The sequence below is a fragment of the Pseudopodoces humilis genome, chromosome 3, assembly GCF_049639895.1.
Source record: "Pseudopodoces humilis isolate 2021_Gansu_Grassland_sample_001 chromosome 3, ASM4963989v1, whole genome shotgun sequence".
Classification (NCBI taxonomy): domain Eukaryota; kingdom Metazoa; phylum Chordata; class Aves; order Passeriformes; family Paridae; genus Pseudopodoces; species Pseudopodoces humilis.
The window spans coordinates 58,649,731-58,674,595 of record NC_142202.1 but is presented as its reverse complement, the minus strand read 5'-3'; the positions used below and the strand labels follow the sequence as shown (position 1 = coordinate 58,674,595).

At 37.5% G+C, this 24,865-nt stretch overlaps 1 protein-coding gene across 24 annotated transcripts in view; it reads left to right on the top strand.

Annotated features, from left to right (window-relative positions):
- The window catches only part of EYA4 (EYA transcriptional coactivator and phosphatase 4), a 143,963-nt gene extending 120,458 nt beyond the window's left edge, over positions 1–23,505 (top strand). For 12 of the 24 annotated variants that reach the window (XM_014263616.2, XM_014263618.2, XM_014263617.2 and 9 more), the window contains 8 exons: positions 2,634–2,726; positions 5,995–6,084; positions 12,165–12,223; positions 12,332–12,492; positions 14,611–14,725; positions 16,497–16,618; positions 17,800–17,900; positions 19,517–23,505. In XM_014263616.2, the coding sequence (XP_014119091.2) occupies positions 2,634–2,726; positions 5,995–6,084; positions 12,165–12,223; positions 12,332–12,492; positions 14,611–14,725; positions 16,497–16,618; positions 17,800–17,900; positions 19,517–19,597 (822 nt within the window). In that variant the 3' untranslated portion in view covers positions 19,598–23,505. Of the gene's footprint in view, positions 1–2,633; positions 2,727–5,994; positions 6,085–12,164; positions 12,224–12,331; positions 12,493–14,610; positions 14,726–16,496; positions 16,619–17,659; positions 17,761–17,799; positions 17,901–19,516 lie in introns of all 24 variants that reach the window. The other 12 variants (XM_014263635.2, XM_088052785.1, XM_014263633.2 and 9 more) reach the window with 3 other exon arrangements.
- The last annotated feature ends 1,360 nt before the right edge of the window (positions 23,506–24,865 follow it).

The window sequence follows — 24,865 nt, the reverse complement described above, 5'->3', positions numbered from 1 at the left end:
ACACGTAGAGAAAGGTATTCATCTCCAGACCCTGTAAAATAAAAGTAGTAGACTTTTTCTTCCTGCAGTGACTGTCATTGCCACATTTACCTAGAACATGTGTGATGAGTTATTACCAGTGAAAGTCAAATATAAATATTGTTGACTGCAAGGAAGCTAGAGCAGGGAATACAGGAAGAGCTTATAATGGGTAGACTTTAACTTTTGCATGTCATTGTAGTGTTGCCTAAATTTAAGGTGGGATATGTCTCAGCATAAGTGCCGAAGAGGTTAGAAATGGGAGAAATGAAGACTCCCACAGATAGACTTCACTCAGTCTCTGATACATGACATGTTTGGCACATATGGTCCCTATCTTTTCTGCATATGATTTCCTTTGTACATGGTCTTAATCCAGACTGAAGATTGGATTGTTATGAGAATTGAGTTGCTATGAGAGTAAATGCTTCAAGAATTGTGAGGTTGTCAACAGAAGTCTTGTTAGTGCATATGTCTTTCAAAATTACTGAGCTGTTTGTCTTGGAAAGGTGGTATAAAATAGTTGCCTAACAATGAAAAAAGAAACTAAATATAGTGGAGATAGTAAATTATTTAACTGTGGTGATTTGCTGTCTAATTTTAGAAAGCAAAAGCACCTAATGTCACACAGATGCTCAGCTGTGAGTACCTAGTTCTTCCACATATATTTCATGAGCCCATTTTGTATAATATAATCAAGAAAAATCACAAAAAAGAAACCATAAAAATAAAACCAAAAAAAAAACCAAACAAACCTTGCAGGACAAGCAGAATTTTCCCTTTCATTTTTAATTTTCTACATGAGAATAGTGTGTCTTCAAAGCAAAAATTGCTTTAAGGGAAGGCAATTTCTCATACCACGTGTTCTCACTTTATACTTAGAAGGAGTGAGATGCTGAATTTAGAGCTAGTGGGAATATACAAACAGGCAAGTAACATTCAGTTCTTTCCCATGTACTTGTGGATATGAATACTTTCATTCTTTGTTTTCTCCAGCTTTTTCCTGTTTCTTTGAGTACGCAGCTAAAAAAACCCAGAAATCAATCTTCTAATCCTTCTGTTCTGCTGCAGTTCAGGCTGCACAGGGATGCAGTGAGAGGAGGTGCAGAATATTATGGCCTGGCATAGGGATCCACATGTGAGTGCAGGAGCACTTGAGAGCTGCAGTTGTATCCAGAAATAAACACTTTTAAAAGATTTCTACAGTTTCACAAGTGGTTGAAGTAGAAGAGAAAAAGGAAAGTCAAACCAGCATCTCCTTAGACAAGGAGGCTTTCATTGGCAGAGATATTTGGAAGGTCTGGATCCACTAGTCAAGTTTCAGGTTGTGTATTTGTCGAGAGAAGAGCAGATTTCTGATTTATGCCTAAAGATTTATGAAGCTGAGAATAGACACTCTCCTTGGTATATACTTGTTCAGCACTTCACGTGGTATGCTAATTATTTCATGTCAAAATTTTCTAGGATAATTATTTGATGTCAAAATTTTGTAATAGCCATGTTAAAACAGAATTATTGATTTGCTGAAGGATACAGCTCTAAGTATCTCATTTAAAAATGGGGAAAATTGCTTCTGCTTATCTGGGTCCAAACAGAGTATATCTTTAAACCAAATTGAACTGGGAGGGATTTGGCCAGAATTTGGCCAGAGTTTCACTTCTACATTTAGAACATAAAGCTTTCCCAGAAGAACATTCCATGCTGCTTTCTACCCATGGCTGTTTCTCTCTGGCATATTGGTTATTCTACTGGGCTAACATAGAAAGAGAATAAAAACTACAGTACACCTGTGTTAGGTTTCAGGGAAACTGTGCAGCCTTCCAGTAAGATCACCTCTCACTTTTCAGCTCATTTGATCATCTGCATTGTACTTCATGAAACCAGTACACTTCTATTTTTAATTATTTACTGCGGTAGCAAATTGTCAACATTGGCATTGGAGCTGTTATATTATGACTTGTGTGGATGATGATGGTTTTTGCAGCTGAGCACCAGTTGACAGATACGGTTTTCTACAATGCTGAGCTCTTAAGTGAGCATTTGTTGATGTGACAGGACATGTGTTAGGAGATGTCATCATCTCTTAAAAGTTTATGAGGTACACTCTTAGTCCCTGTGAACAGTGTGTATTCTTTGTTCCATTGCATTCCAGTTATACTTGCTGTTTGAAGGATGATTAAACTGGACTTTTGTCTAGCTCCAAGCGCTTATATTTCATTCATTTCTCCCAGGTCAATCCAGAGGGCAAGGATTCCCAGATAAATGCTGTGACTCAAAGTGCAACCATTTAAAAAAAAAGAATAGAGTTCCTTTGCGAGCTTGGAAGACGGAGAATGTGATTTCCAAGTGCAAATATCAAAAGAAATCCACATTTGATGATCATATTTTGCCATTTTTTAACATTGCAAATGACAGAAGATTGTCAGGGAAGCCTCATTAACCTTGTGCTCTTCTCTGGAAATGGCTCAGAAGCTTTTTACTGCTCACTGTCTGCTTATCTGGTCATTAAATAGAAAAACTTTGTCACCATTAACAGCCATGATGACATTCCCAAATTCACTCATAAATATTCTCTTGTCCACCTGTATTAATAGTGTATCTCTCATCACCTCCAGTTGTCCTCTCCATTCACTCCCTCCTTGTCTGAGACCTCTGAGTTGATTTTCCTACTGCCTTCTAGAGAGCGTGGAACAGAAACTCCCTATGGAGTACGTGAGTTTTCCTTCATCAGCCACCAGCTATGGTTATTAAGAAGAGATGTGTTCTCTTCCTCCATTGCCACCCATATGAATTTCTCCTGGGACAAGTGAGAGTGAGGGCTGAACTTAAATCTGAGATTTCTACAAAATATAGAGAAGTCTCTTTAAGCTAAAATACTGGTACTCAACTTGAGCATTTCCACTTTTTCCCAAGTCAGTTTTGATTTAAATCTGTTCAGGACAGCCACCTGTTGAAAATCGCTTCTTAAAACTTTGCTTGTTTTCTCTCTTATTTTTAGGGCTTCATGCATGCAAATTCCTTTCACAATGAATCTACCTGTCAGTCTATTTATCTCTTTGTTTTGCAAGGTTTTATTAAAGTCAGTTTGGAGTTTGCAGTTTTTTTCCCAAGAAATGAAATTATTTTGAACATGTGCTGAAACCTGACATTCCAAGACAGTATTAAATAGATTTCTTCCACTAATGGACACTCAGCTTTTCGGGCTTTATTCCAGTTACTCTCCTCTTGATCAAAACATTTAAGTATTGGTCCTCCCAGGATATTTTTATCTAGTCTCCCAGAAGGCATTCCAATGGATGGACCAGTCTGGTACAGAAGTCCACAGACAGGCAGTCTGGCTCCAGTTTAGTGCCTTCATCCTAACATAACTGAAGTAATTTGTATTTAGGTGTACAGAAGTGTTGTAGCTGGTCTTGATTCTTCTGCATACTAATGATATCTGGCTAACATCATACCTCTGCAGGCCAAAGAGTTGTTCTTTGTTCTGTGAATTATCTGGGGAAAGCTTCCAGATTTTTTTTAAATCATTTTTCCCCTCTGTTGTGTGTGCTTGTGCAGAGTAGCACAAAATACAATTTTGCCAGAAGTTCAGTCTGCCTCTTACTAAGTTTTTCAATTTGCTGTGCTAAGATCTGTATCAAGTGTAAGTTTCTTGCTTTCTTTTCAATACTCAGTCCTTTGTGCCACTTGAATCAGTCTGTAACTTCTGTTTCAGGCTAGAAACAAGGCTTTCCAAGACAGTAAAATGGTGATTGTCATGTTCCTCCATATTGTGCAAACACTAGAAAACCACAAGACACGACCCTTACAAATCTGCTTTCTTGTCTATTTTTGTATGTGAAGGAAAGAACTTGGCAAGAGCTGGATGGAACATGATATTTAATTCTTGTTAAACAGTTGCAGTGCAAAGTTTTGACCAATTTGTTAAGAGAAGAATTATTCATATCTTGAGAATTCAATTCCAGCAATTCTCCCTAGCAGAAGTTGTTACAGGGAGATCCCATAGTGATTTTATGCTACACTGAAATTAATTCCCTTTGCTTTGCTTTATTTTATTTTGTGTACTGTGCCTAGCAATAGCCTTCTCATGCCTTTGTCAAAACAGGAATGTAGGAAATACAATTTTAATAGTAATAGTCAGGCATAATTGGTTACAAAACTACTATTAATAAGAAAATCGTAAGAGCTTTGTCATATTTACATCTTTCAACTATACTAAGGCAGGAAATTGTCATACATAGTTGGTAGTTTCTGTAAAAACAAATTGAATTAATTTCTGTGTTCAAGTCTGCTTCTGCCTAGAAAGGGGTAAAAGAGAGGCTGAGAATTAAGTCTGAGATTCCAGTTTTGGAAGCACTCCAGCAAATAACTTATATAAATAATAATGAGTTACCACTTGTGCATAAGATTATGTACATGCCTTTGTGTTCATAGAACTGAGGTAAAAAAACATATTGCAAATACTCTCTGTTATACTGTATCTAGGGAGAAGAGGTTTATAGTTTACAATACACAGAAAAGAAACGCAAGTGAAAGATACAAACACGTGTTTATATGTGATGACGTTTTGATAAAAGCGTTATGGCTTGATGAGGAATCTCATGAGTCCAGGGTATTTTGGTGATTCGTGTTCTCGGTGCCTAACGTGAGTTTTTCTAATTTGTCAGTGGTGTTCCTTAATCATCCTCATGGAAATCTGACCTTTGCTGCCTCCAGCCCTGTGACTTTCAAATCCAGTGAACATACTGCAGAGGACAGAATGGATAAAATCCTGTTCATGGGCACTGCATTTGTTTTTTGAATCTGAAAGGTAGTCTAGGCCAGTTCAAGGGTCAACATAAACATGATTTCTTTCACTGCCAGAGAATTAGCTCTAACTCTGGATCATTGCAACTTCTTGAATAACATTCTCCCCTTCCAGTATAACTTTTTCATGAGCAATAGTCAAAATATGTCAGTGTTTCAGATTTTGCCATTAGTTATTAAGTGCTTGAATGCAAAATCCATCTTTTATTCTGTCATTGCAAAGCCCTGGAGTAGTGAGTGTCTGATCCTGTTGGGAAGCCTTTCATCCTAATGCAAACAAATGGTCATTTGAGGTTTTGTGAAATTTTGTTGCTACATGCTGGTAAATATTTAGACTTTAAATCTCAAGGTATTTAAGAAAGGATTTCTGAAAACTTGCTCTTGTCAATCAGAGTTTAAATTATCAATTTTTAAAATTTTTTTTCATGTTTTTTGATGAGAAGGCAAAGCATCAAGGGACCGTTACTCTAAACCAAATGTAAGGAAACACAAATCTGCTTTACCTGTCTCCTAGCAGACCTAGAAAAGTTAAATGAATTATCTTACCTTAGCTTAATGATCTCAGACAGTGTTATTGCAGATTGCTAGGTTTGTGCAATCTGCAATAACACTGGGGTTATTATTATTATTAGGGGTCTTGCTGAGGCAGAGCAATTTGATAATGTGAAAGACAACCCACAAACAAATGCAACATTTTGAATTCATCTTATCCAGGGACAGGATTCCTGTGTTTCATCAGCAATGAAGGGATGATCTGTAGCAAACAACAAACTTATACCTGCTTTCCACAGGAGTGTATGTTCCTGCATACATCTTTTATGAAAAGTGCTGTCCCTATTTTCAGTCTTCTTTATAATTGTTTATGTTTATATTTATGTATATGTTTACAGCCACTGGGTTTCTTCTTGTTAGTTCAGCCAGGTTGCAAATTGCTCAGCTTTAAAAAAAAAATGATTTTTCAACATCCACAGCTGTCAGAATTTTTTCACAAACAGAGGTTCAGCAGTGTCTTCTTATAGAATTTTATTAAAATAGCTTAATACTGGATTTCAGAGAAATTCCGTACAGTGTTGATTTTTCAAAACACTTTGTATACATCAATTTTTAAAGTAATTCTAATACAAGTTAGAGATATGTAATTAGCTAACCTTGTTTTTTGTTTTTTTTAAGGATCCACCCATGGCAGTGACCCTTGGACTGCGAATGGAAGAAATGATTTTTAATCTTGCTGACACACATTTATTTTTTAATGATTTAGAGGTAAGAGTCAAAGGAATGCTAGCACTGGTATTCCTGATTTTTAACTTAGTGGCTTTGTTGTGCATTAGTGTTTATTTTGTGTGACATTTCTGCCTGTGTGGTCTTTGGGTTTGTCATACTCTAAGCAGAGAGAGGTTAGCCAGGTGGCATTGACTTCCAGCAGCACCAGAGTCCTCTGTGAAACTCAGTGAGAGAGAGAATCTGTAAACTACTCATTCCTTTCTTTGTCCTGTAGCCATCTTTTTTGGTTTCCATGTGTGTAAAGCTGTGTGCTGTCATCTCCAGGGTGATAACATACATGCCTTGTATTCTTCCCTTGAAGTTCTCTATATTCATTTGCTTTCAGTGAGTGCCCTCATCTGACCAGAAGGGGCTGTTCTTCTCTTGATATACCTGAGCAGCCTTTTGGCTACAGGCCCCTATTACTCGTTCAAATGTAGAATATTCTTCATTTACCTCAAGGAATGCAACACCAGAGAGCTGGGACTGTGATAGGTGTCCTGATCAGTGATGTCTCTTCCCAAGGTAACCAGGCAGGCAATGTGCTGTCACAATATACCCAGGGAATATAATTTGGCAATTGGTCAGAAAAGAGAGAGACCTCTTCCTAGGAAGTGCCCTCTGTGGGCAGCTCACCTGTCAGAATGGATGGACTCTCACAGGGACAGTGGTCTGGAAAGCAAGCTTGTCAGCTGGGCTTCACAGGCTTTTTATTTCACTCTTAGAGTCTGAATCTGTTAACATGGACAGTGGCAGCCTACAACCGTGTGTGTCGAGACATGGGGTAGAAAAACAGTTTTGAAATTAACCTAGGGGCTTTTCAGACCTTCTGCTGGTCTAATGGTTGTTTTCTTACTCAGAGTAGATACAAAACTTCTCTCCATGGACAGATGCTTGCCATGAATGGGAGCTGGAGAACTCTGAGGTTTTGTTTAGAATCCCAGAGAAAGGTCTCTGGTGAGTGAAGAGACAAAATAAAGATAAGTGAAATTTTTTCTATCCACTGGGATGTTGATTTTGTCTTTTGTTCCTTCATGAAGTAGTTCTTTCATCAGTAAGAAAAGCAGAAGATACCAGTCTGTGGTTGTCTTAGTCATCCCTTGCAGAACTCATTTATTCTTAGCTCTTTTTAAATCAAGAAACTGGAATCTACTTAACCCCACACCTGAACTGCACTTCGTCCTTGCAGCAGCAGAAACTTAAGAAGGTAAAGCCCTGGACATGCCTTTCCCAGTGTTTGCTTTATTGCAGTCCTAGTGAGGCATCTCTTGACAATGCAAGTAAATTCAGTGAATGTCTCCTGGTGTCCTGTACCAGGGAGAGATTCCAAATAAATTTTTCAAAGCATTTCTTAATTTATTTTTTTTAGCAGACCTTTGCTCCCTGCATGTTCAGATTTTATGTGGCATGAATAAAATTTAAGACATTCCGTAGAATCTGCTCTTCAATGTTGTGCTGAGTTCAGGTGGAAGAGTTCAGCAAAATGGAGCTTTGCCCTCTTTCCATGCCTCTTTATTCTTGCTTATGGCCACAAAACTTTCCTTTCATTATTTATTTTGTCTGTAGACCACAAGTTCAGCTGTCATAGGTGGATCATTATATTTTGGCTAATCTTCATAGGATGGTTTTAATACACTGTCCAAAAACTGACATGCCAGCTCATTCCAGAGCTTGAACAGTTCCCAGTTTTAGATAAATCAAAAAATACTACTTGGGAGCAGTCTTAGAGAGTCTCATAAATCAATCAGTTTGATTTGATTAAAAGAAATTTATATATGTGTTTAATAACCACAATTTCTACAAGAAATTTAGTATTTTATGGCCCAGAATTCATCTTAGTCTCAAAACTCTCGTACAAAATTACCAAATTCCAAAGTTCATGTGCTGAAATGAGTTACATGCATACATTTCAGTATGTGTGAGGAGACCAGCAATTTTCTATCTTCTTAGCAAGTAGGATAAAGTGCCCAGGTATGTAGAGACGTCCTTTAACATGCTGATGAATAAACCTGTCTGTTTAAATCTGTTTGCAGAGAAACATGGCCGTTACTGAATATTACACTGCATCTGCATGATGAATATGTAATGAATTCTGAGAATTCCCAGAGTCTGACTTGGGACCTCCCCTCCTCTCCCCATCTCTCTCTGTCCTCCTCTCTCTGTCCTCCCCCAGAGGAGCAGAAATGAGTGCTGGGCTGCTGATGAGCATGGCCATCAAGACAGCAGACCTTCAGTTCTCACTGGAGGGAGTGAGACAGGCCTTTATTCTCTAGGCAGGTAGATTGCTTATCTGCTCATCATGTCACTTTTTTGGTGGTGATGCCACAAGTCCTTCTGACTTGCTTTCATCTTCAGCCCACAGTAAACCTCGTGGCTCTGGACAAGACAGCTGTTAAGTACTCCTGAACCAGTATTCCTGTTATATGTACTCCAGTCGCTACATCCTCTAAACTTCCTTTTTTTCCCCTGTCTTTCTTGGTTACAAACATCACATAGTGGGTTCTAGGAATAATAACCAAGTTGTTGAAGTTATCGCATACAAAAATAAAGTTTTCCTTCCTCTATGCAAATCTGTCTCACTGCAAGGACTGCTGATGCAGAAATTCCGATCTGCTGAGACGTTCCCCGCTGACCCAGTAACCCATGTTCTAATCAGCCAAGCTGCACTTTTATTTCAGGCTAGGCTGTTCTCCAGCTATTGCATTCTCAGGGTATAAATTTTAGTTAGCTTGAGAAGTATTGCTTGGGAGGGCAGTTGGTGTTTTGCCATGAAAATAGGAGTCTGGTGCTCCAGAAGTTTCACGTGCCTAAACAATGCTTAGAGATGGGACTCAGATTTATAATAATAGCCAAACTAAGGCATTCCTTTTTTAACCAGGTGAGGAATAAAATCGAGGTTTTTTTCATATCTCAGTATTAATTTTAAGACAGTATTTAGAAATGTTGGTAAGGCCTATTATGCACACCAATAAAAATTTCTGGAAATTGCAAATAGTAATTCAGACATGAATCTTCCAACTCCATTATTCTACTCCACTCTCAGGTCAATGAAGAAAAAAAAAAAAAAGAGTATTCATTTCAAACAAACTGAGTTACATTTCCATTTTTATCATTATCCTACCATATTTAAAGGAGATTTTGTCCCTTTTTTTCTCATTAGAAATAGAAATGATAAATTTAAAAAAGGATTTAGCTAAGTCTCAGAATTTTGGAGGCAGGTAAAACTAGTTTTAACTGAGACTGAGACATATGTATTAACAGGGGTTTTCTGTATAGCTTAAGAAAGCATAGTGCTGAATATGCATTCATATTCATTAATAATAGTTTTGTGTTCAGCATGGTAAGTCAGTGTTTTTACTGAATAATGAAATTACTGTCCAGTCCAGGATGATAAGTGTTACGGATGATGTGTTGATTCTTTACTCTCAAATTTTCAAGCTCTAAAAATTGCTGCAAAGAATTGACTGCACTTAGATATAATTTAAATTAGCATTGCATCAAGCAAAAGCTAGATATTATGCCTAGATTCCTTTCCTGTGTTTGCTCTAATACGAAGTGTATTTTTATGTTTCTTAGTTTTGACATTGCACTGACAGCCACTGTGACTTGAGCTTAACCAGTACTGTAGCTGATGTGAAAAGTACTTTACCTTAATATTTAAATTGACAGAGAGCTTGCTTTCTTTCCTTCTTTCCTATAACTGTTTGGCATCATTTACAAGCAAACTCAGATGCAGTGTTGTGCCAGCAGTTTCCTGTTTCTTTTGAGAAAAGTGGAGAACTATGTCAAATCTGCTCAAACTCCCTGCTTTGTTTATGGCAAGCTTTTTCCACACCATGTAAGTGAGTTTGTAAAAGGTAAATGTCTTAGTTGAAGTAGATGAGTAAACAAGACAACAAAGTAAAAGAAGACAAGGGGTGACGGGCACCTGAGCTTGTTTTTTGGTCAGAAAATGTATTGCCAGCATGTAGAGAGGAGAGGAGCCATAGATCCAGAGGAGAAGAGAAAGGGGAAAAGGAGGAAGTTGGAGAGTGCTGTTGGGGTTTGATCTCCTGTTTAGTTTAACAACTTTCTTGCAGGGACAAGGGGGTGAGTAATCAGAAAACTGCATGGTCCCCTCATCCTGTTTCTGGAGTCAGTCACAGAATCACAGTGAATGAACTGTGTGACAGAAAAAATTAAATGGCTGAGCCTTTGCCACCCACTCATGTTTAACTTAATAATGAAATTATCAGCAGAACTTAGAAGGCTGGAGCAATGTAGCTGAAAGGCTTAACAAAACCCAAACAGCAGCAGACATTCCATATCCATCAAGGCTTTTGTATGCCCTTCATTTCATGAGTACACCTTCATATCCACAGGAATGGTTTTCAAATTTTTTAATTTAACACTTCCACCTGTTCCAGGGAAATCTGTGAAGATGATTAGGAAGCTAGATATTGCCCAGGTATTGCAAAATAGAGAGTCAGAATTCTCCCCAGTAGGGCTTTTTGTCTTATTTTTGAGTTCCTGCTTCACTGGGTGAAGCATAGTTGTATCTTTTTCTGGCATGTAAATGATGAATAAAGAAACTAATCTTTTATTTCAGCTGCTACATTCCCTTTACTTTCTGTCTTCACCTGCTATTTAGATCCAAAAGTAGCTTCTTTAAAATACTCTACAGCTAGAGATAATCTCCTCAAATAGAACTAAAAAATTTTATTTCTCCAGTGAGAGGAAGAATACTTCATTCCTGTTCCTTGAACACAGCTCTATTATCCTGTCTTACTAGATTAAGCCATATGAGCAGAGCTTGGCAACTCTTTTCTTTTTTGCTTTCACCTGATATTTTAAATTATGATTGCTTGTGTGATGCAATGAAATCATGTATTTGAATATTAAATGAAATGTATTTGTTTTATACAAAATTGCCCTTTTTTTTAACAACTTGGTTCATGCAAGTAAAAGTCTCTTAAGTTTTTGTTCACTGCAAAGCAAACAAAGGAGAAAGATGAAATGATAATTCCCTAAATTCACACTCTAGAAACTTGTGGCTTACACATTTGGAAATTGCTCCTCTGTTCAGATTTGTCCTTTATCTGTGCAATTTACCACTGTTGTGAGACAAAGATTGGAAACCTAGAGCAACATACCCCTGCACGTCACAGAGATCTTGAATTAAGTGCTGTCTTAAATGGACACTGAATTTCAGATGTGTCTTTGGGTTAAGATGTTAGTTCAAGTAACTACAGAAAACAATTACACGATGCATGATGCCTTGACTTATATATTTACTTTTGTGTTCACCACAGTTTCTTATCTTTGTGCTGTAACCACTGTGTAGATAAGGATATTTGATAGCTGCCCAATTATAAAATCATCCTGGAGGGGAATTCATTTTTCCAATGTACCTCAGTTCCCTCGAGTTGCTTCCATCCCTTCCAGAGCCAGGAAATAATCAAGTTCTGTAGGATTCCTGATTATATGTGATTTTCCAGCCAAAGGCACTCACATAAATTAATGGAAGAACCTGATAGGTGTCTTAACATAAGTTATGTTAACGTAAGTTTTGTTGAGGTTCACCATCAATTGCTTTTAGGGAGTGAGAAAATAAGGTTTATATGATTTTCAAGTATTGGTATACTAGGGAGACTGTAAATGAGATTTGCAGTTTTTGTGGCTTTACAATTAAAATAATTTTACTCCCCAAAAACCACACCAAAACTGCATACTACTTTTCTAAAGTCTGTTTTAACTAGTGATTTAGACTATGTAGGAGTTGAAGATTACACTATTTTTAAGATGTTAATGGCAGTAGGAAACTGTGGGTGTGCACAGGCTGCCATCTTCTGGTGCAGCCAGTGGCCTGCACCTGTCACTTTTTCGTCTGTACTGAGGCTATGGTGAGCACAGAGTCATTTGGGTTGGAAAATACCTCTAACATCACCCAGTCCAACCACTAGCCCAGCCCGCCGTGCTCGCCAATGAACCGCATCCCCAAATGCCACATCCACACGCCTTTTGGACACTTCCAGGAATGGTGATTGCCCTCTCTTGTAAGATAAATTTGTCATTTGGGTCATTTTTCTTCTTTCTAACAGGAATGTGATCAAGTTCATATAGATGATGTTTCTTCTGATGATAATGGACAAGACCTAAGGTAAGATACAGAATTTATTTTCTTTTTTCTTTTTTTTTAAGATGAAATAATTTGAGCATTTACAGGAATACATTGTATTTATTTTTACTGTATTTTGGGTGTTTGCAGTACCTACAGTTTTGCAACTGATGGCTTCCATGCAGCTGCAAGTAGTGCAAACCTTTGTCTGCCAACAGGTGTAAGAGGAGGGGTTGACTGGATGAGGAAGCTGGCTTTCCGTTACAGAAGAGTAAAAGAGTTGTATAATACTTACAAGAACAACATCGGAGGTGAGTTCAATTGCCAAAGACTTTGAATGCTGATCACTCTAAGCTGCATGGTGATGAGCTGCCACTCAGGGAAGGAGCCTGGGAAGCCACAGGGGGAATGGAGAGTGATGTGACTGAACCATGGGCTGTTGAAAGCTACTGACTGTAATGGCAAAGCACATGCCATTGTGCAAGGGAAATGCAGCGAGCAAAACCAAGCAAGCTTCCATTTAGCTTCCACAGATTCCATTCTCCTCCTTCAGAGCCAGCTAGTCTTACCTTACTTATTTGTTGAACTACTTATTCTCCCTCAGATCTGGTGTTTTTCCAGGAAAGATATTGTATCATTTCACAGCACAAATTCTCTGTGGATGGCCATTTCCATCCTACATTTTCATGATCTGGTCAGTAACAACACTGTCACCTGAACTTTCTGCTGGGTACCTGCTAGTCTGTTTTCACCAGTGGATGCAAGAAAATTCTATTACTTCTATGCCAGTAGCCACTTTTGTTGACTCTGTAGCTTACAGTTTTTTCTCCAATAAGTCTAAATCTCATCTGAGACAAGAATTTTGCTGTTACAGTTTTAATGCATGGACTCCCTTATATCTGCACCAGCAGATTGTAGGCAATCAAGCAGCAGAGCCAAAAGAATCTGTTCTGGAGAGTCCTATGTGACTTTCAGAGACAGCCAGCCTTCTTCTGAGGAGGGGAATGTGTCAACTGACACCCTCAACAATAGACTGTGAGGACAGGGAATACTTAGCAGTCTACAATAATTGCTACAGTCACCTATTTTCTCTCTTAGTAGTTCAGTCTTTCCTTACCACAGGATGAAGCAATAGGACCAAAGGGTGGTAGTAGAGGGCTGACTTTCACTTGCCCTACTTTGCCCTTCATTGGTGTTGTCAGTAGAGCTTTTATGTATTAATAATTCTTGGAACAGGGTTAACTAAAAGTTTACTGTTTTTTCTGATATCTCCTAATGCATCTAAGATTCTAAAGCTGCTGCATTGCATAAAACCTTTAACACTATAAGAGAACATGTCCAAGAGCACAGCAGAGGGAAACACACTGAGAGGAGGAAAATATTGCAAAAAAGAGTGAAGATATATGGTGCACTGGATTAAGGTTTTTATTGTCTCCCATATATCCTGCATCTGAAAAATAAGCCATCCTTAATGGAAAGGTTTATTCATTTGTCCTCCACATCTTAGCATTTTTAATAATCTTCTTAGCTCATTATGTATCTGTTTATTTCTAAAGAGCTGCTAGAAAGTATCAGAAGGCAAGATTAATCCATGTATATGTATAGGTTACTTCGAGTTTTTGAAGACAGTCATCGTCATTGTTGGCAGCATAGGGTGTGAAAGAGAAGAGGGATACTAAAGGTCAGGAAGCCTATTTCCTTCCCTTCTCTTCCATGACCAAGTCTACATTTATAATACCTTGATTCCAACAAATTCATGTCTCAGCGTTCAATAGGCTGGGTATTTTAAATGTCTAATAATTTATACCCAGAAAGAGATTTTGAGGACTAACTTTTAAGGACTAACTAAGATATGAGAACATAAGATGTGCAGCCATTTCAGGCTGTAAATTCTGTAAAAGGAACCAACTATGACAGGACATGAAGAGCAAGCCATCAGCAAGCAAATACATTTCTGTATGTATAACCTGAGGTTATATACACTATATGCAGAGTCATAAGTAGGGCAGTTTTAAGCATAAGCAGGTACTGCAGAGGCCAGTTTATTCTACAGTATCTTCTTTTGTGACCATCTTCACCTCTGATCCCAATGACATGGATCTCCTTGTCACTGCCACTGATAATTTGAGAATAATGTATGTGGGAGGAGCTGGTTTAAAAAATACGTGGTTCTGAAAGGAATATTTTGAAATACAGCCTGATATATAAAGAAATTCAAATTATTATTATTATTATCTGAAATACTATCTGACATTCCTTGATACAGTGAAGAACAAATAAAACCTGGGATTTACTGATTGTTGAAGATAATAGATTTTCTCTTTGATATTTTTTTCAAGTTGTAGTGAAATTTAAAATAGAAACAATGACCATAAACTCTATCTGATACAGAATTTAATTCTATTTTTCTCACTTTTCTTACATATAAGGACTCCTGGGTCCCGCTAAAAGAGATGCATGGTTGCAATTAAGAGCAGAGATTGAAGCTCTGACAGACTCCTGGCTAACAAATGCACTTAAATCGTTATCAATTATCAGCACAAGGTACGTATCTGAGTCTGCTGTAAAAAAGGGTTTCTAGACATGTAATGGATATTTTTTTACATTTTAGATTACAATAAATTAGCACCTTTAAAGAACAGGACAGGTCTACCTATGACTTTTGAATAGGACACAGGAAAATGGGAAAGTGGTTTCGTTTATCCTCATTCCAGCATTTACTAAAGATAGTATGAAATGTCTTCTCAAATGTGTGTACATGGAAAGGGTATTGTAGAATTCTGAGCTTTTAATTTATTACCTTGTGGACAGCATTCTCTGAACTCCACAGCTCTCTGTTCTGTCCTTCAGTGTTTGTGCCTATTCACAATGTGTATACTAAATACTGTATAGGTACCAGAACATAAGGGCATTTTTCTTCTGTCCTTCCAAGCAAACCAGCATATCTTGGTATAAATCTTAAGTTCTCAGAAGAGCAAAAATCTCTTTTAACTGAGTTAAAAGTCTGAATTCCCAATATTGAGACATAAAATGTATTGTTCCTCTGAAACAATAAAACTGTGAAACCTGCTGTCACTTTGGAAGCCATGCAATACGTATCTTTCCAGAAATCCTAAAAAAAACTAAAATTTGTTTCTAAACCACAAAAAAGCACAACATTAAGTCATCTTGCTTTCTGAACATGTCTGGGAAAAGTCTCAGTGTCAAGTGGAAAGAACAAACTTGGAATGGCACAAAATGGCACTTATTTTCAACATAACTTTTCTAATGTGCTTATCTCTTAATTGTTTATTTAACAATATGTAAAGCACTTCAGGAGAAATGAAATAACAAATTTGTGTAAGCTGTTGTGTTTACCTCTGCATTTCTTTCTGAATTGTTAGTCTTCAGAGAGATTTTTGGTTATGAAGGCTGGTTGAGCATTGGTGTATGAGTCTGGAAAACTGTTACCCTTCACTCAGGATTGTTAAATAATAGTCTTTTGTCATGTCTTCAAAGAACACTTCAACTATAAACCTTCAGAAGCTACTTGTGAGTCAGCTAAACGTTACTGATACGTTACTAACAGGAAATTGAGATACATAAAGGTGAAAATAGCATCCTAGGGTCTTGCTTGGAATTTGTGGAAATGCCAGAGGGAAAACTGACAAGTATTTACTTTCAACTCCATGTCCACATCATGGTCATGCTCATGTTCCAGCGTGTGAATGCCTAAAGTAGCTCAGCTCTGAGATCTCTGGCCTGCACAGCTTCTCCATTCAAGTTTTCATACTCACCATTCAGTGCTAGCTTGTTAACATGATCATTCTAATCTCTCCCTCTCTTCAGAGATACTCTTACTCTTGAAATATGAGGAAAGCGATTCCATTCCAAAGAGAAATGTGTAGGTAAAAGAGTAGATAAAAGATAGATAAAAGAGTAACAAATTATGATTTTGCATTCTCTTAACTTTTATTTTGCTGGTAGCTACTGACAGTTAATTGCCAGTGTGAAAATTATGTTTTCAAAGCATTCAAATACTTTGTTTTGGAGATTGTTGGTTGTCTTAAATGTCTATATTTTACTAGACCCATCTTCAAAGACCTGGTTTTCATAAACCATTGTGGAATATTTTCTACAAATCAGTCCTGTATATTTTTTAAGGATTTCACATGGGGTTTTATGTACATTTTCTGTAAGTGACGGTGCTGAGCTGCTGTACTGTGGGAGTGAATGTAAAGGTTGAGGGATCCTTAATGTGCTCTCCTCATCTGGTTCACCTCATCAACATTTGGGTACTGTTTTAAAAGTATTTAAACTATTTCTCTCATTTTAGGAGTAATTGTGTAAATGTGTTGGTAACAACAACCCAGCTTATCCCAGCACTTGCAAAAGTTCTACTATACAGTTTAGGAGGAGCTTTTCCTATTGAAAATATATACAGTGCAACCAAAATAGGTAAGAAAATTATTCTTTCATCCATTCTGACTGCACTGCATTACCAATTTTTTATTTTTTTCCCCAGTAATGGATGTATTCCAAATAGAGATGCTGATTAAAAGCCTCAGAAACTCTTCAGTATGGTGCAGATAGCAAAAAACTTGCAGAAAAGAATGAAGAAAAGTTTTTTTGTGAATTCAAATCTGAGCAGAAATTGCGTTAAATTAGCCTCTACTCTGACCCTCAGCTCTATGCAAGCCAGGCCACAGCTTCACAAACCTTTTCCTGCGGCATTGTATGTCAGTGATGGGAATGACAGCTGTTACTATCAGAATCTGTGTTGCTGGGTAACAAAAGGGCACTGCCCCATTCTGTTCATAACCGTGTGCCTTTTGTGCCTTACGGTTTGGGAATGTATGGTTTCTGGAAATTGCATCCAAAACTGTAAACCAAGAGAAGCTGTCATGCCAGTGAAATGTGATGCAGCATACAATGACTAATAATTTCGCAGATTTTACCAATCATCAATTCAGGAATGCTTCATTTCTATGCCTACGACAACCTTTATAGCATTGAATGTGTTGCTTCATTGACAAAGGCACTGCAATATGTTTCCTAAATTATTTTCACAAGGGAAAAAAGTGGTGCATGTTCTAGCAGTGTCAGGCAAAACTATTATCTCAGTCATCGTTTAATTAAGTCTTTTCATCACTACATCACTCATTTTTGAAGATGCATTAGAATTAAAATTTCTACTCTCCTTGTAAGAATATTACTGCAATCATAAGGAAATATTTAAATTCAATTATTCATTCACTAACCTATTCATTTTTTGCAGTGCTGCTAATTCCTTATCTTAGCGGCTTTCCTGAGAGATCTAGTTTTACCTGAAACATCTTAGTGTCGCTAGGGGAGCCCATTGCTCCTTACCAGATTGGGCTCCAAATCCCAAAACATCATAAAAGCAATAGTAGCAATGTCTTACCATTGTAAAATTCCTCTGTAAGGCTTCACCATAACTCACATGATAGCTTGAATTAATAGTGCATTGTTTTTCAGGCAAAGAGAGCTGTTTTGAGCGTATAGTGTCCAGATTTGGCACTAACATAACTTATGTTGTGATTGGAGATGGCCGAGATGAGGAACATGCAGCTAATCAGGTAACTTCACTCTGAACTCTTATCTCATTTATCTTCCAGGAAAAGAAAGTTGCTTTGAACGAATAATGCAAAGGTTTGGCAGAAAAGTAGTATATGTTGTAATTGGGGATGGTGTAGAAGAAGAACAGGCAGCAAAAAAGGTAACCTGTCTTCTGAAATGTTGGTGTGATACATAGCTACTAATGCAAGCCTTCCTGTTTGCATTTCTGTCACTGCTGCACAAAATGACAAATAATTTCAGTCCACAGATGCAAGCCAACAAGAGCATAATGAGATCAACACTTAGATTTAATGAACCATTTGGATTCTAGCATTTGATTCACTTCACTCTGGAAAAAAAAATAACAAAAAACCCAGAAAATTATTTTTAAAGCAGATGGAAAAATAATGCAGCAAAAATGTCTGACAAACTTCAAGCAAATTAAAAGATAAGCAGAAGAGCTAGAAAGGGTTATGATACAATGATAGGGTGGTGTTTTTCTTAAAATGCTGAAATTGGGGATGTTTCAAGAGAGGTGTTATAGATAATGTGGAAAGCATCTAAGAACTGTGCAATATTTTTTGCTAAGACAAAGATCCATAGTTTACTGGAGGAAATATGGAAAACAAAATTGCTTCAAGAAAGACATATCTGCTAAAGGAAAAAGAACGCAACGTAGAGATTGTGCACCAAATCTGTGTTTCCAAAAAAGAACTGTTTCCTATTTTCCTCATTATCATGATAATTCAAGTCTGATTTCAGGAGAGAAGTTTTTAATGTTCAGAAACAGATCAAATGAGTAATTTGTGCCATGCTTCCCAGTATAACCCCTGGAAGTGTGCAGAAATTGAAAATTTTGCCTCACAATGTCTGTACAGGACCAGTTATGTAAATCTTGTTGTGCTAGGAGGAGCAAAATAAAGCACTCTCTTAGCATTGTAGTTGGAGTGGAAACAAAATGGAAATAACCAAAATGCTCATTCCAAATGGTTCCTTAATATAGGTGCAGTACTGGTGATGGGTCCTTTATAATTTTTGCTAAACAGTGGTGGTTGGATTGTGTGCTTTCTGGTTGGGCATGCTTTTTCCTTAACATTGGCTATATTGCATGGATAGATGTAGAATTCAGAGATATGGATGAATATAGCACATTTCAAATAGATCTAAGCACAACATGGAAGTATGGGGTTTTTTTCCATTTTGATGAATTATTGAAGGGAAATAGTTCATATACCTGCATCTCTCACAGATGCTGATGCTTTCTGCAGCACAAATTATCTTTTCTTAAACTAGAAATGTGTTATTTTCTTATCCAAAGAGATTTATTTTTCTGCCTGGATGGAGAAAAGTATAATTAGCTCTGTCTTGAAGTGTTGAGTGAGAAGCATCTTTTCATGGAAGTCTCTTAGAGTTCTTTAAATGATGATTCAGTATTTTGCAGTCAAATAAGGGGAGCATCAAAGTATTTCCTATTAATGCTCCTTTGTATGGGCTTGCATGCTAACAATAAGCAAGTAGCTCTTAATAAGTAACTGGCATTTTCCAAAGAAACTCTTAAGAAAGGCTGTCATCTAACTATTTTAACTTCAGTTGAGCTACTAAGCTCAGATCTGTTTTGGTCTGATTTTTGTCAGTACTTGAATAACAAAAATCAATCCAGAAGCACAGTGGCGTAAATTAGGTGCTGGTAATCTCTAACTCTCGTGGTGTGTCGTATGCCGCCCCGCGTCACCGTGTCCATCTTTCCTGACCTTTTCCCTCCTCTAACAAACACAGCACAACATGCCTTTCTGGAGGATATCCAGTCATTCGGACCTCTTGGCTCTCCATCAAGCACTGGAACTAGAGTATTTGTAACTGTGTTCTAAAGCTGGTGATCCTTTTATATATATATAAATATATATATATATTTCAAGTACACTGAATTTTTATGTGTGATTCAATGCCTCTGGCTTTACACATATGAATTGTCTTAAGAAGGGAAGAAATATTTGGAATTAAAAATTCCAAATTGAAGAATTCAGATTGCTGAATGAAGTTAAAACATTAGTGCTACGTAAGAAAGCTCTATGGTCTTATATATGCAACGTTTTTAAATGAATTAAAACTGTGGAGGTTGCTGGTACACACCAAGTGAGCCCTGACAGGAGTGAACAAAGGACTCAAACTGGCAAAGCACCAAAGCGCATTTTCCAGCCAACAAGGTGGTGTTCAACAACATTCCTCAAAATGGGATATATTCTCAGCACTGAGGTTTGAACCAGACTTTAGCCTACCTAACCCAAAAAATCTGAATTGGAATGCACTCAGACTGTATAATGACAATCCTGTCTAGACCTGTAATTTGTGTAAATTATTGATGAAAATAATTTACTGTGACTTTATTAGCAGCTGATTTTGGAAGTGGATGCAATTTTTCTTTCATTTTTTTTTTGCGGGGGGCGGGCAGGGGAGGGAAAGGGCTATATAATATTGTCTCTTTTATAAGTTTGGCAAACAGAATGTGCATATGATGTGTTGTGCCTTAAAGAGAAGACTGTGTTTGTGTGTTACAATGTAATTTTGGTTAAAAACTATGTAGATAAACAGAAAAACCTTTGTGATAATTTTTGACATGACCAAATTTGAAATTCAAAGAAATCAAAGAGCAGAGCTGCACCAAAGAATTTAAGTATTTGTTGCAGTGAGAAAAAATAATAAAGGAAAGTTTGTGTTTTTATTTGGATTCTGAATAATTCCACTAATTTTTTGAGAAAGGTTAAGAATATACTGGGAGGTTGATACTGGGGACCGCTACCTGGAAAGGTAAAAGAAGAAACAGTGTTTAACACCTTCAGCATCATTTCTTGATTCTCCAGCAAGAGAACTAAGAGCCATATTCGTTCATTACCATGTCCACTGAAAGCCATACAACATATGTACATCTGCTGTGTATAACAGTGCACCCAGTAGACGAGGTGTTCAGGTGGCATTACTAGAAAGTGAAAACTTGGAGTTAATCCCAGATGGGGAGTAAAACACAAGTTCAGTGGGAATGAAAAATTACTAAAGAAGCTCTCATCAGTCAGATTTGGAAATGATGCTACGTTTAGCGTATTTAGGATCAAAACAAGCTGCTGAAATTGCTGGCTTGATGACATCGGCCGTTTCAGGAGAACAGTCCACTTTGGTAAAGAAAACAGCATTTTGGTAGCTTTTCCATTCTGTTCCACTTTTTCATGTGTTTTGTTTTGGGTCAGCATGACTTTTCTCATCTGTTTTTGATTGCTCAGCAAAATTACACAGGGACAACCCTAAATGTTTTTGAATCAGAAATTTCCGTAGCATGTCAGGCATCTGAGGAGAGGATAAGGAAGTGATTTTCATGAAGAAGCTTTGAGAAATATATCACCTTAACTTCCATATTTTCTGTTAAAAGTTACGGTCCATACAGCAATCCGTCTTGTTTGAACATGCTACCTTTCAGCTATGGAAAATGAGCAAAATCCACATTGCACACAGGGCCCTTAATATTCTATGTGCAGCTTGAGCACTCTGAAACAACAGCAAGTGCTTTGTCTCTCATGGCAGAAGATGGAAACTATTTTTTAAGTTTTTAACACTGTATGTGGAGACACCTGGGGCTGCATGTGCACTGACTGTGTGAAGAGGTGTTTGCAAGAGAAGATGCTAAAGGCAAATCCAGGATGTCTGCACAAGCACAGTACTGAGGTGAAAATCCCTCTTTTTGCTCTAAAGCCATCATATGCCATAGTTACCAGGTAGTAACTTTGCTCATTTAAACTTTGTTGAAGTTTTAATAAAGTTGCTTGGTAGGTGAAAGCCTGGAGCCTCTACAAGTCCAAGGTGAAACTCCTCTATAAATTCAAAAAAATAGATTTCTTTGCTGTGTTGGAATTGGATATACGAGTCACCACACAACAGTAATTTTTTATCACTGGGCAGTTTAAAGCCACCACATGAGACTCACTACATATGAAATCACTGTAGACTAGGTAGATATTTGGGTGATAGATTTTTGTGTCCAAAACAAAAAAAAAAAATTATGCATACCTTCCTTATATTTTCAGTACCTGGAAATACGTGTCATAAAAACCTGTAGTACAGCTTTTTTGTAGTTTTTCAGGTGGGGAAAAAAGGAGTTATTGGAAAGAACTTTGAAACCTTCTCAAGTTCCAGCATTACATAAAAATCTCAATGTAAAAGACATGATAAAAAATTTGTATGCTTAACTAGCTTTTTTGTCTTCTTTTTTTTTTTCTTTTTTTTGACATGTCATGGTGTTATTTAAATGCATGAAGTAATATTATTTCTCAAGTTATTTGTTCATCTTTTCAGTGTTCTTTTCCTAATCAAATGTAAGAACAAAAAGTAGCCCAGCAACAGCCGTTGGTTCTTATTAAAGGTTTGAAGTGCCTTCATTGGAGTTGTGCTTAGCTTTCTGTGGCAGATATGGCTCAATTAATATATGGACTTCTAGAGAGGAGATGGAGTCAAAAGGAGGGAAGTTTTACAGAGCATGGCATGGTTCTGTGTGCTACCATAGTGAAAGTTAATTGTTAAAACAAGTAACCCACACAAACATGTATCCAAAGAAAACTCAAGGATGTAGCTCAAAAGGCTTCGCAATATTAAAACTCTAAAAGAAAATTTCAGAGCATGAATACTCTCTTGCTAAGCAAAAATTGCTATATATCTTTAAATAAAATTGTGTAATACATGCCTGCCTTGTAGAGAGAAATTAGTCCAATATATTTTCCTGCATGAACAATACAGAGGAGGAAATAACCAAGGCAGAGGCAGTCATGCCAGACTGTTCCAGATGGGTCTAAGAAGATGAAAATGAAGGTTGGTCACTTTGACATTGAGTGCATTTTAATTCAGAAGCATTTTAATCAGAAACTACCTTCCCTTCAGCCTCTCCTCAACAACCGAGATTGAGCACAAGGTCCCATTTGCAAGTATTTTGGGCAAATGAAATACAGAATAAAATGCCTTTTGCTGATAGTGTAGAAGTTCTCAGTATAGAACCTTGATCAGGCATTTGAGTGGTCAGCTTGCAAAATACAAATATTGTGTGATCACAGTCATGGTATAGTACCTCAGACATAACTGTGCAATTCAGTGAAAGAGGGCAGATAAAACCTAAAAATTACACTTATTTTTAGATGCCTGTGGAGATGGTGCACAAAGATAGAGGTAGCAGCTAGCTCCCAGATCTGTTCCCATTCGAATCCAGTGTGAGCAGCAGTGTTTGCATCTGAAACAGATGTAGGGTGTGTTCCAGTGTAAGCACTGACAAGGGAGATGAGGCCAAATCAAAGTCCTCTATAAGGACTTACATAAGTACTCTATAAGTACTCTTCCTCTTGGGGCAGATGAAATCTTACATCCCATTGGAACTGCAGAGTTTATGGAGAATATAGACTTGACCCACAATAGGATGACTAGGTTTTAGCAGTGAAGTTGTATCCAGATCCAGGGTTTCTGTTCAAAAGTCATCTCTGCTTTATAGGATTGACACCAGGCATATGCTGTAAATGAATATGGTATTTAGTATCTCTCAAGAGCAGCTGAAGTGACATTAGCCAAAATCCCAGCAGTAGCAGCATTTGGAGATTTAAAACCAAGGGTCTCTGTCATGTATTAGCAGATTATAGTTTATTAGGGCCTACCTAATTTAAGAAAAATGTAAATTAAAATTAAAAGCTTGTAAAATTATGTACATCGTTACTATTTCTCAATAAATACACTTGGAAGTGTCATTTTCTGCACTATACAATGTTGTAAGTAGTTTGGTTTGTGGTTTAAGGACACGGAGTGTATCTTAGAGGAGCTGAGTGTGAGCTGGGACCGACGTCCACACAGCCCTTGTCGCTCATGCCTGGAGAAGCCCTGAGCTTCTGGAGAAGCCCTGAGTGGTCTGGTAGACACTGGCTCACCTGGCAACTGTGCCTTGCTCCAGATGCAGACTGAGAGACAATTAGCAGCTTTTTTGCAGTCTCCTTGAGACAAAGTACAGAAAAAACCAATTAGATGGTGTAGACACACAGTACACGTATTTAAATCCCTGTGCAAGTTCACTCACTGATGTTATGCTAATACCTTTAAGGCCATGGCTTGTTCAGGAGACAGACTGGGTTCCTGAGGAAAAAGTAGCCTTTCCAGCTGAAGATCAACCTCATGAAACTCTAAATGTTTTTGGGAGCAGTACTTCATTTTCTGAATTTCATTTAGAGGAGGCAGTCCCTCCAGTCTGCTAGCAGAGGCCAGAGAGGGATCACAGAATTGTCAGCACACTTAGATGTGACATTATGATCTTGGGAGCAACATAGTGAGTAGAAGAGCCTTGGTCAGCACAGTGATTCAGCCACAAGAAGCAGCTTGTGAGTAGTGGGCTTCTTTGCAAGGGGAGACATTAAAGCATGTCTCACAAACACAGCTGTTCTGTATGTACATCTGCTGTCTTAGTTTTAGGAACAAAAAGGAAGATCTATCAAAAATCAAGTGGTCAGAATACAAAGAAATCTCATCTACTGAGCAGACAAATCCGAAGTAAACAGTTTTACAGTGTGTCTCCCAACTGGGCTTGTGTGTGACTCCAGAGAAGAGCCACTCAGTAACATTTCAGAAGAGTGAGATAAAAGGTAGCCAGAAAATGGGTGATAGAACAACATTAACTTTATTTCTCATTAAATGAAAATGAGTTTCTGAGAAACTCAGTTCTCTAAATGGCTCACATTGTGCCTTGCACATAATATTCACAGTGATGAACTAAAGCAAAAATATCATACTGAGAACATTTATGGGTGGACTCTTCCTCATTTGGGTGCAAAAATGCTTCTTTGTCATTATACATTACCTATAAAACTCGTCCAGAAAAATGCACTTTAGGGTTGACTTGTTTGATTAGTTTTCTTTTTTTTTTTTCCAAACAAATAATGGATTTTGAAGTATTTTGGAAATGTTGATAAGTTTGGGAGAACTTTTTTGATTTTCCAAAAGCCCAGAGAGTAGAAGGAATTCTGAGAAAGTCAAAACATAACGAGTTTGTTTTTCCGTGTCAGTTTCTCTAAAAATTTCAAGGTCTGATTTTCAAAGGAATGAAAATAATTCATTATTTTA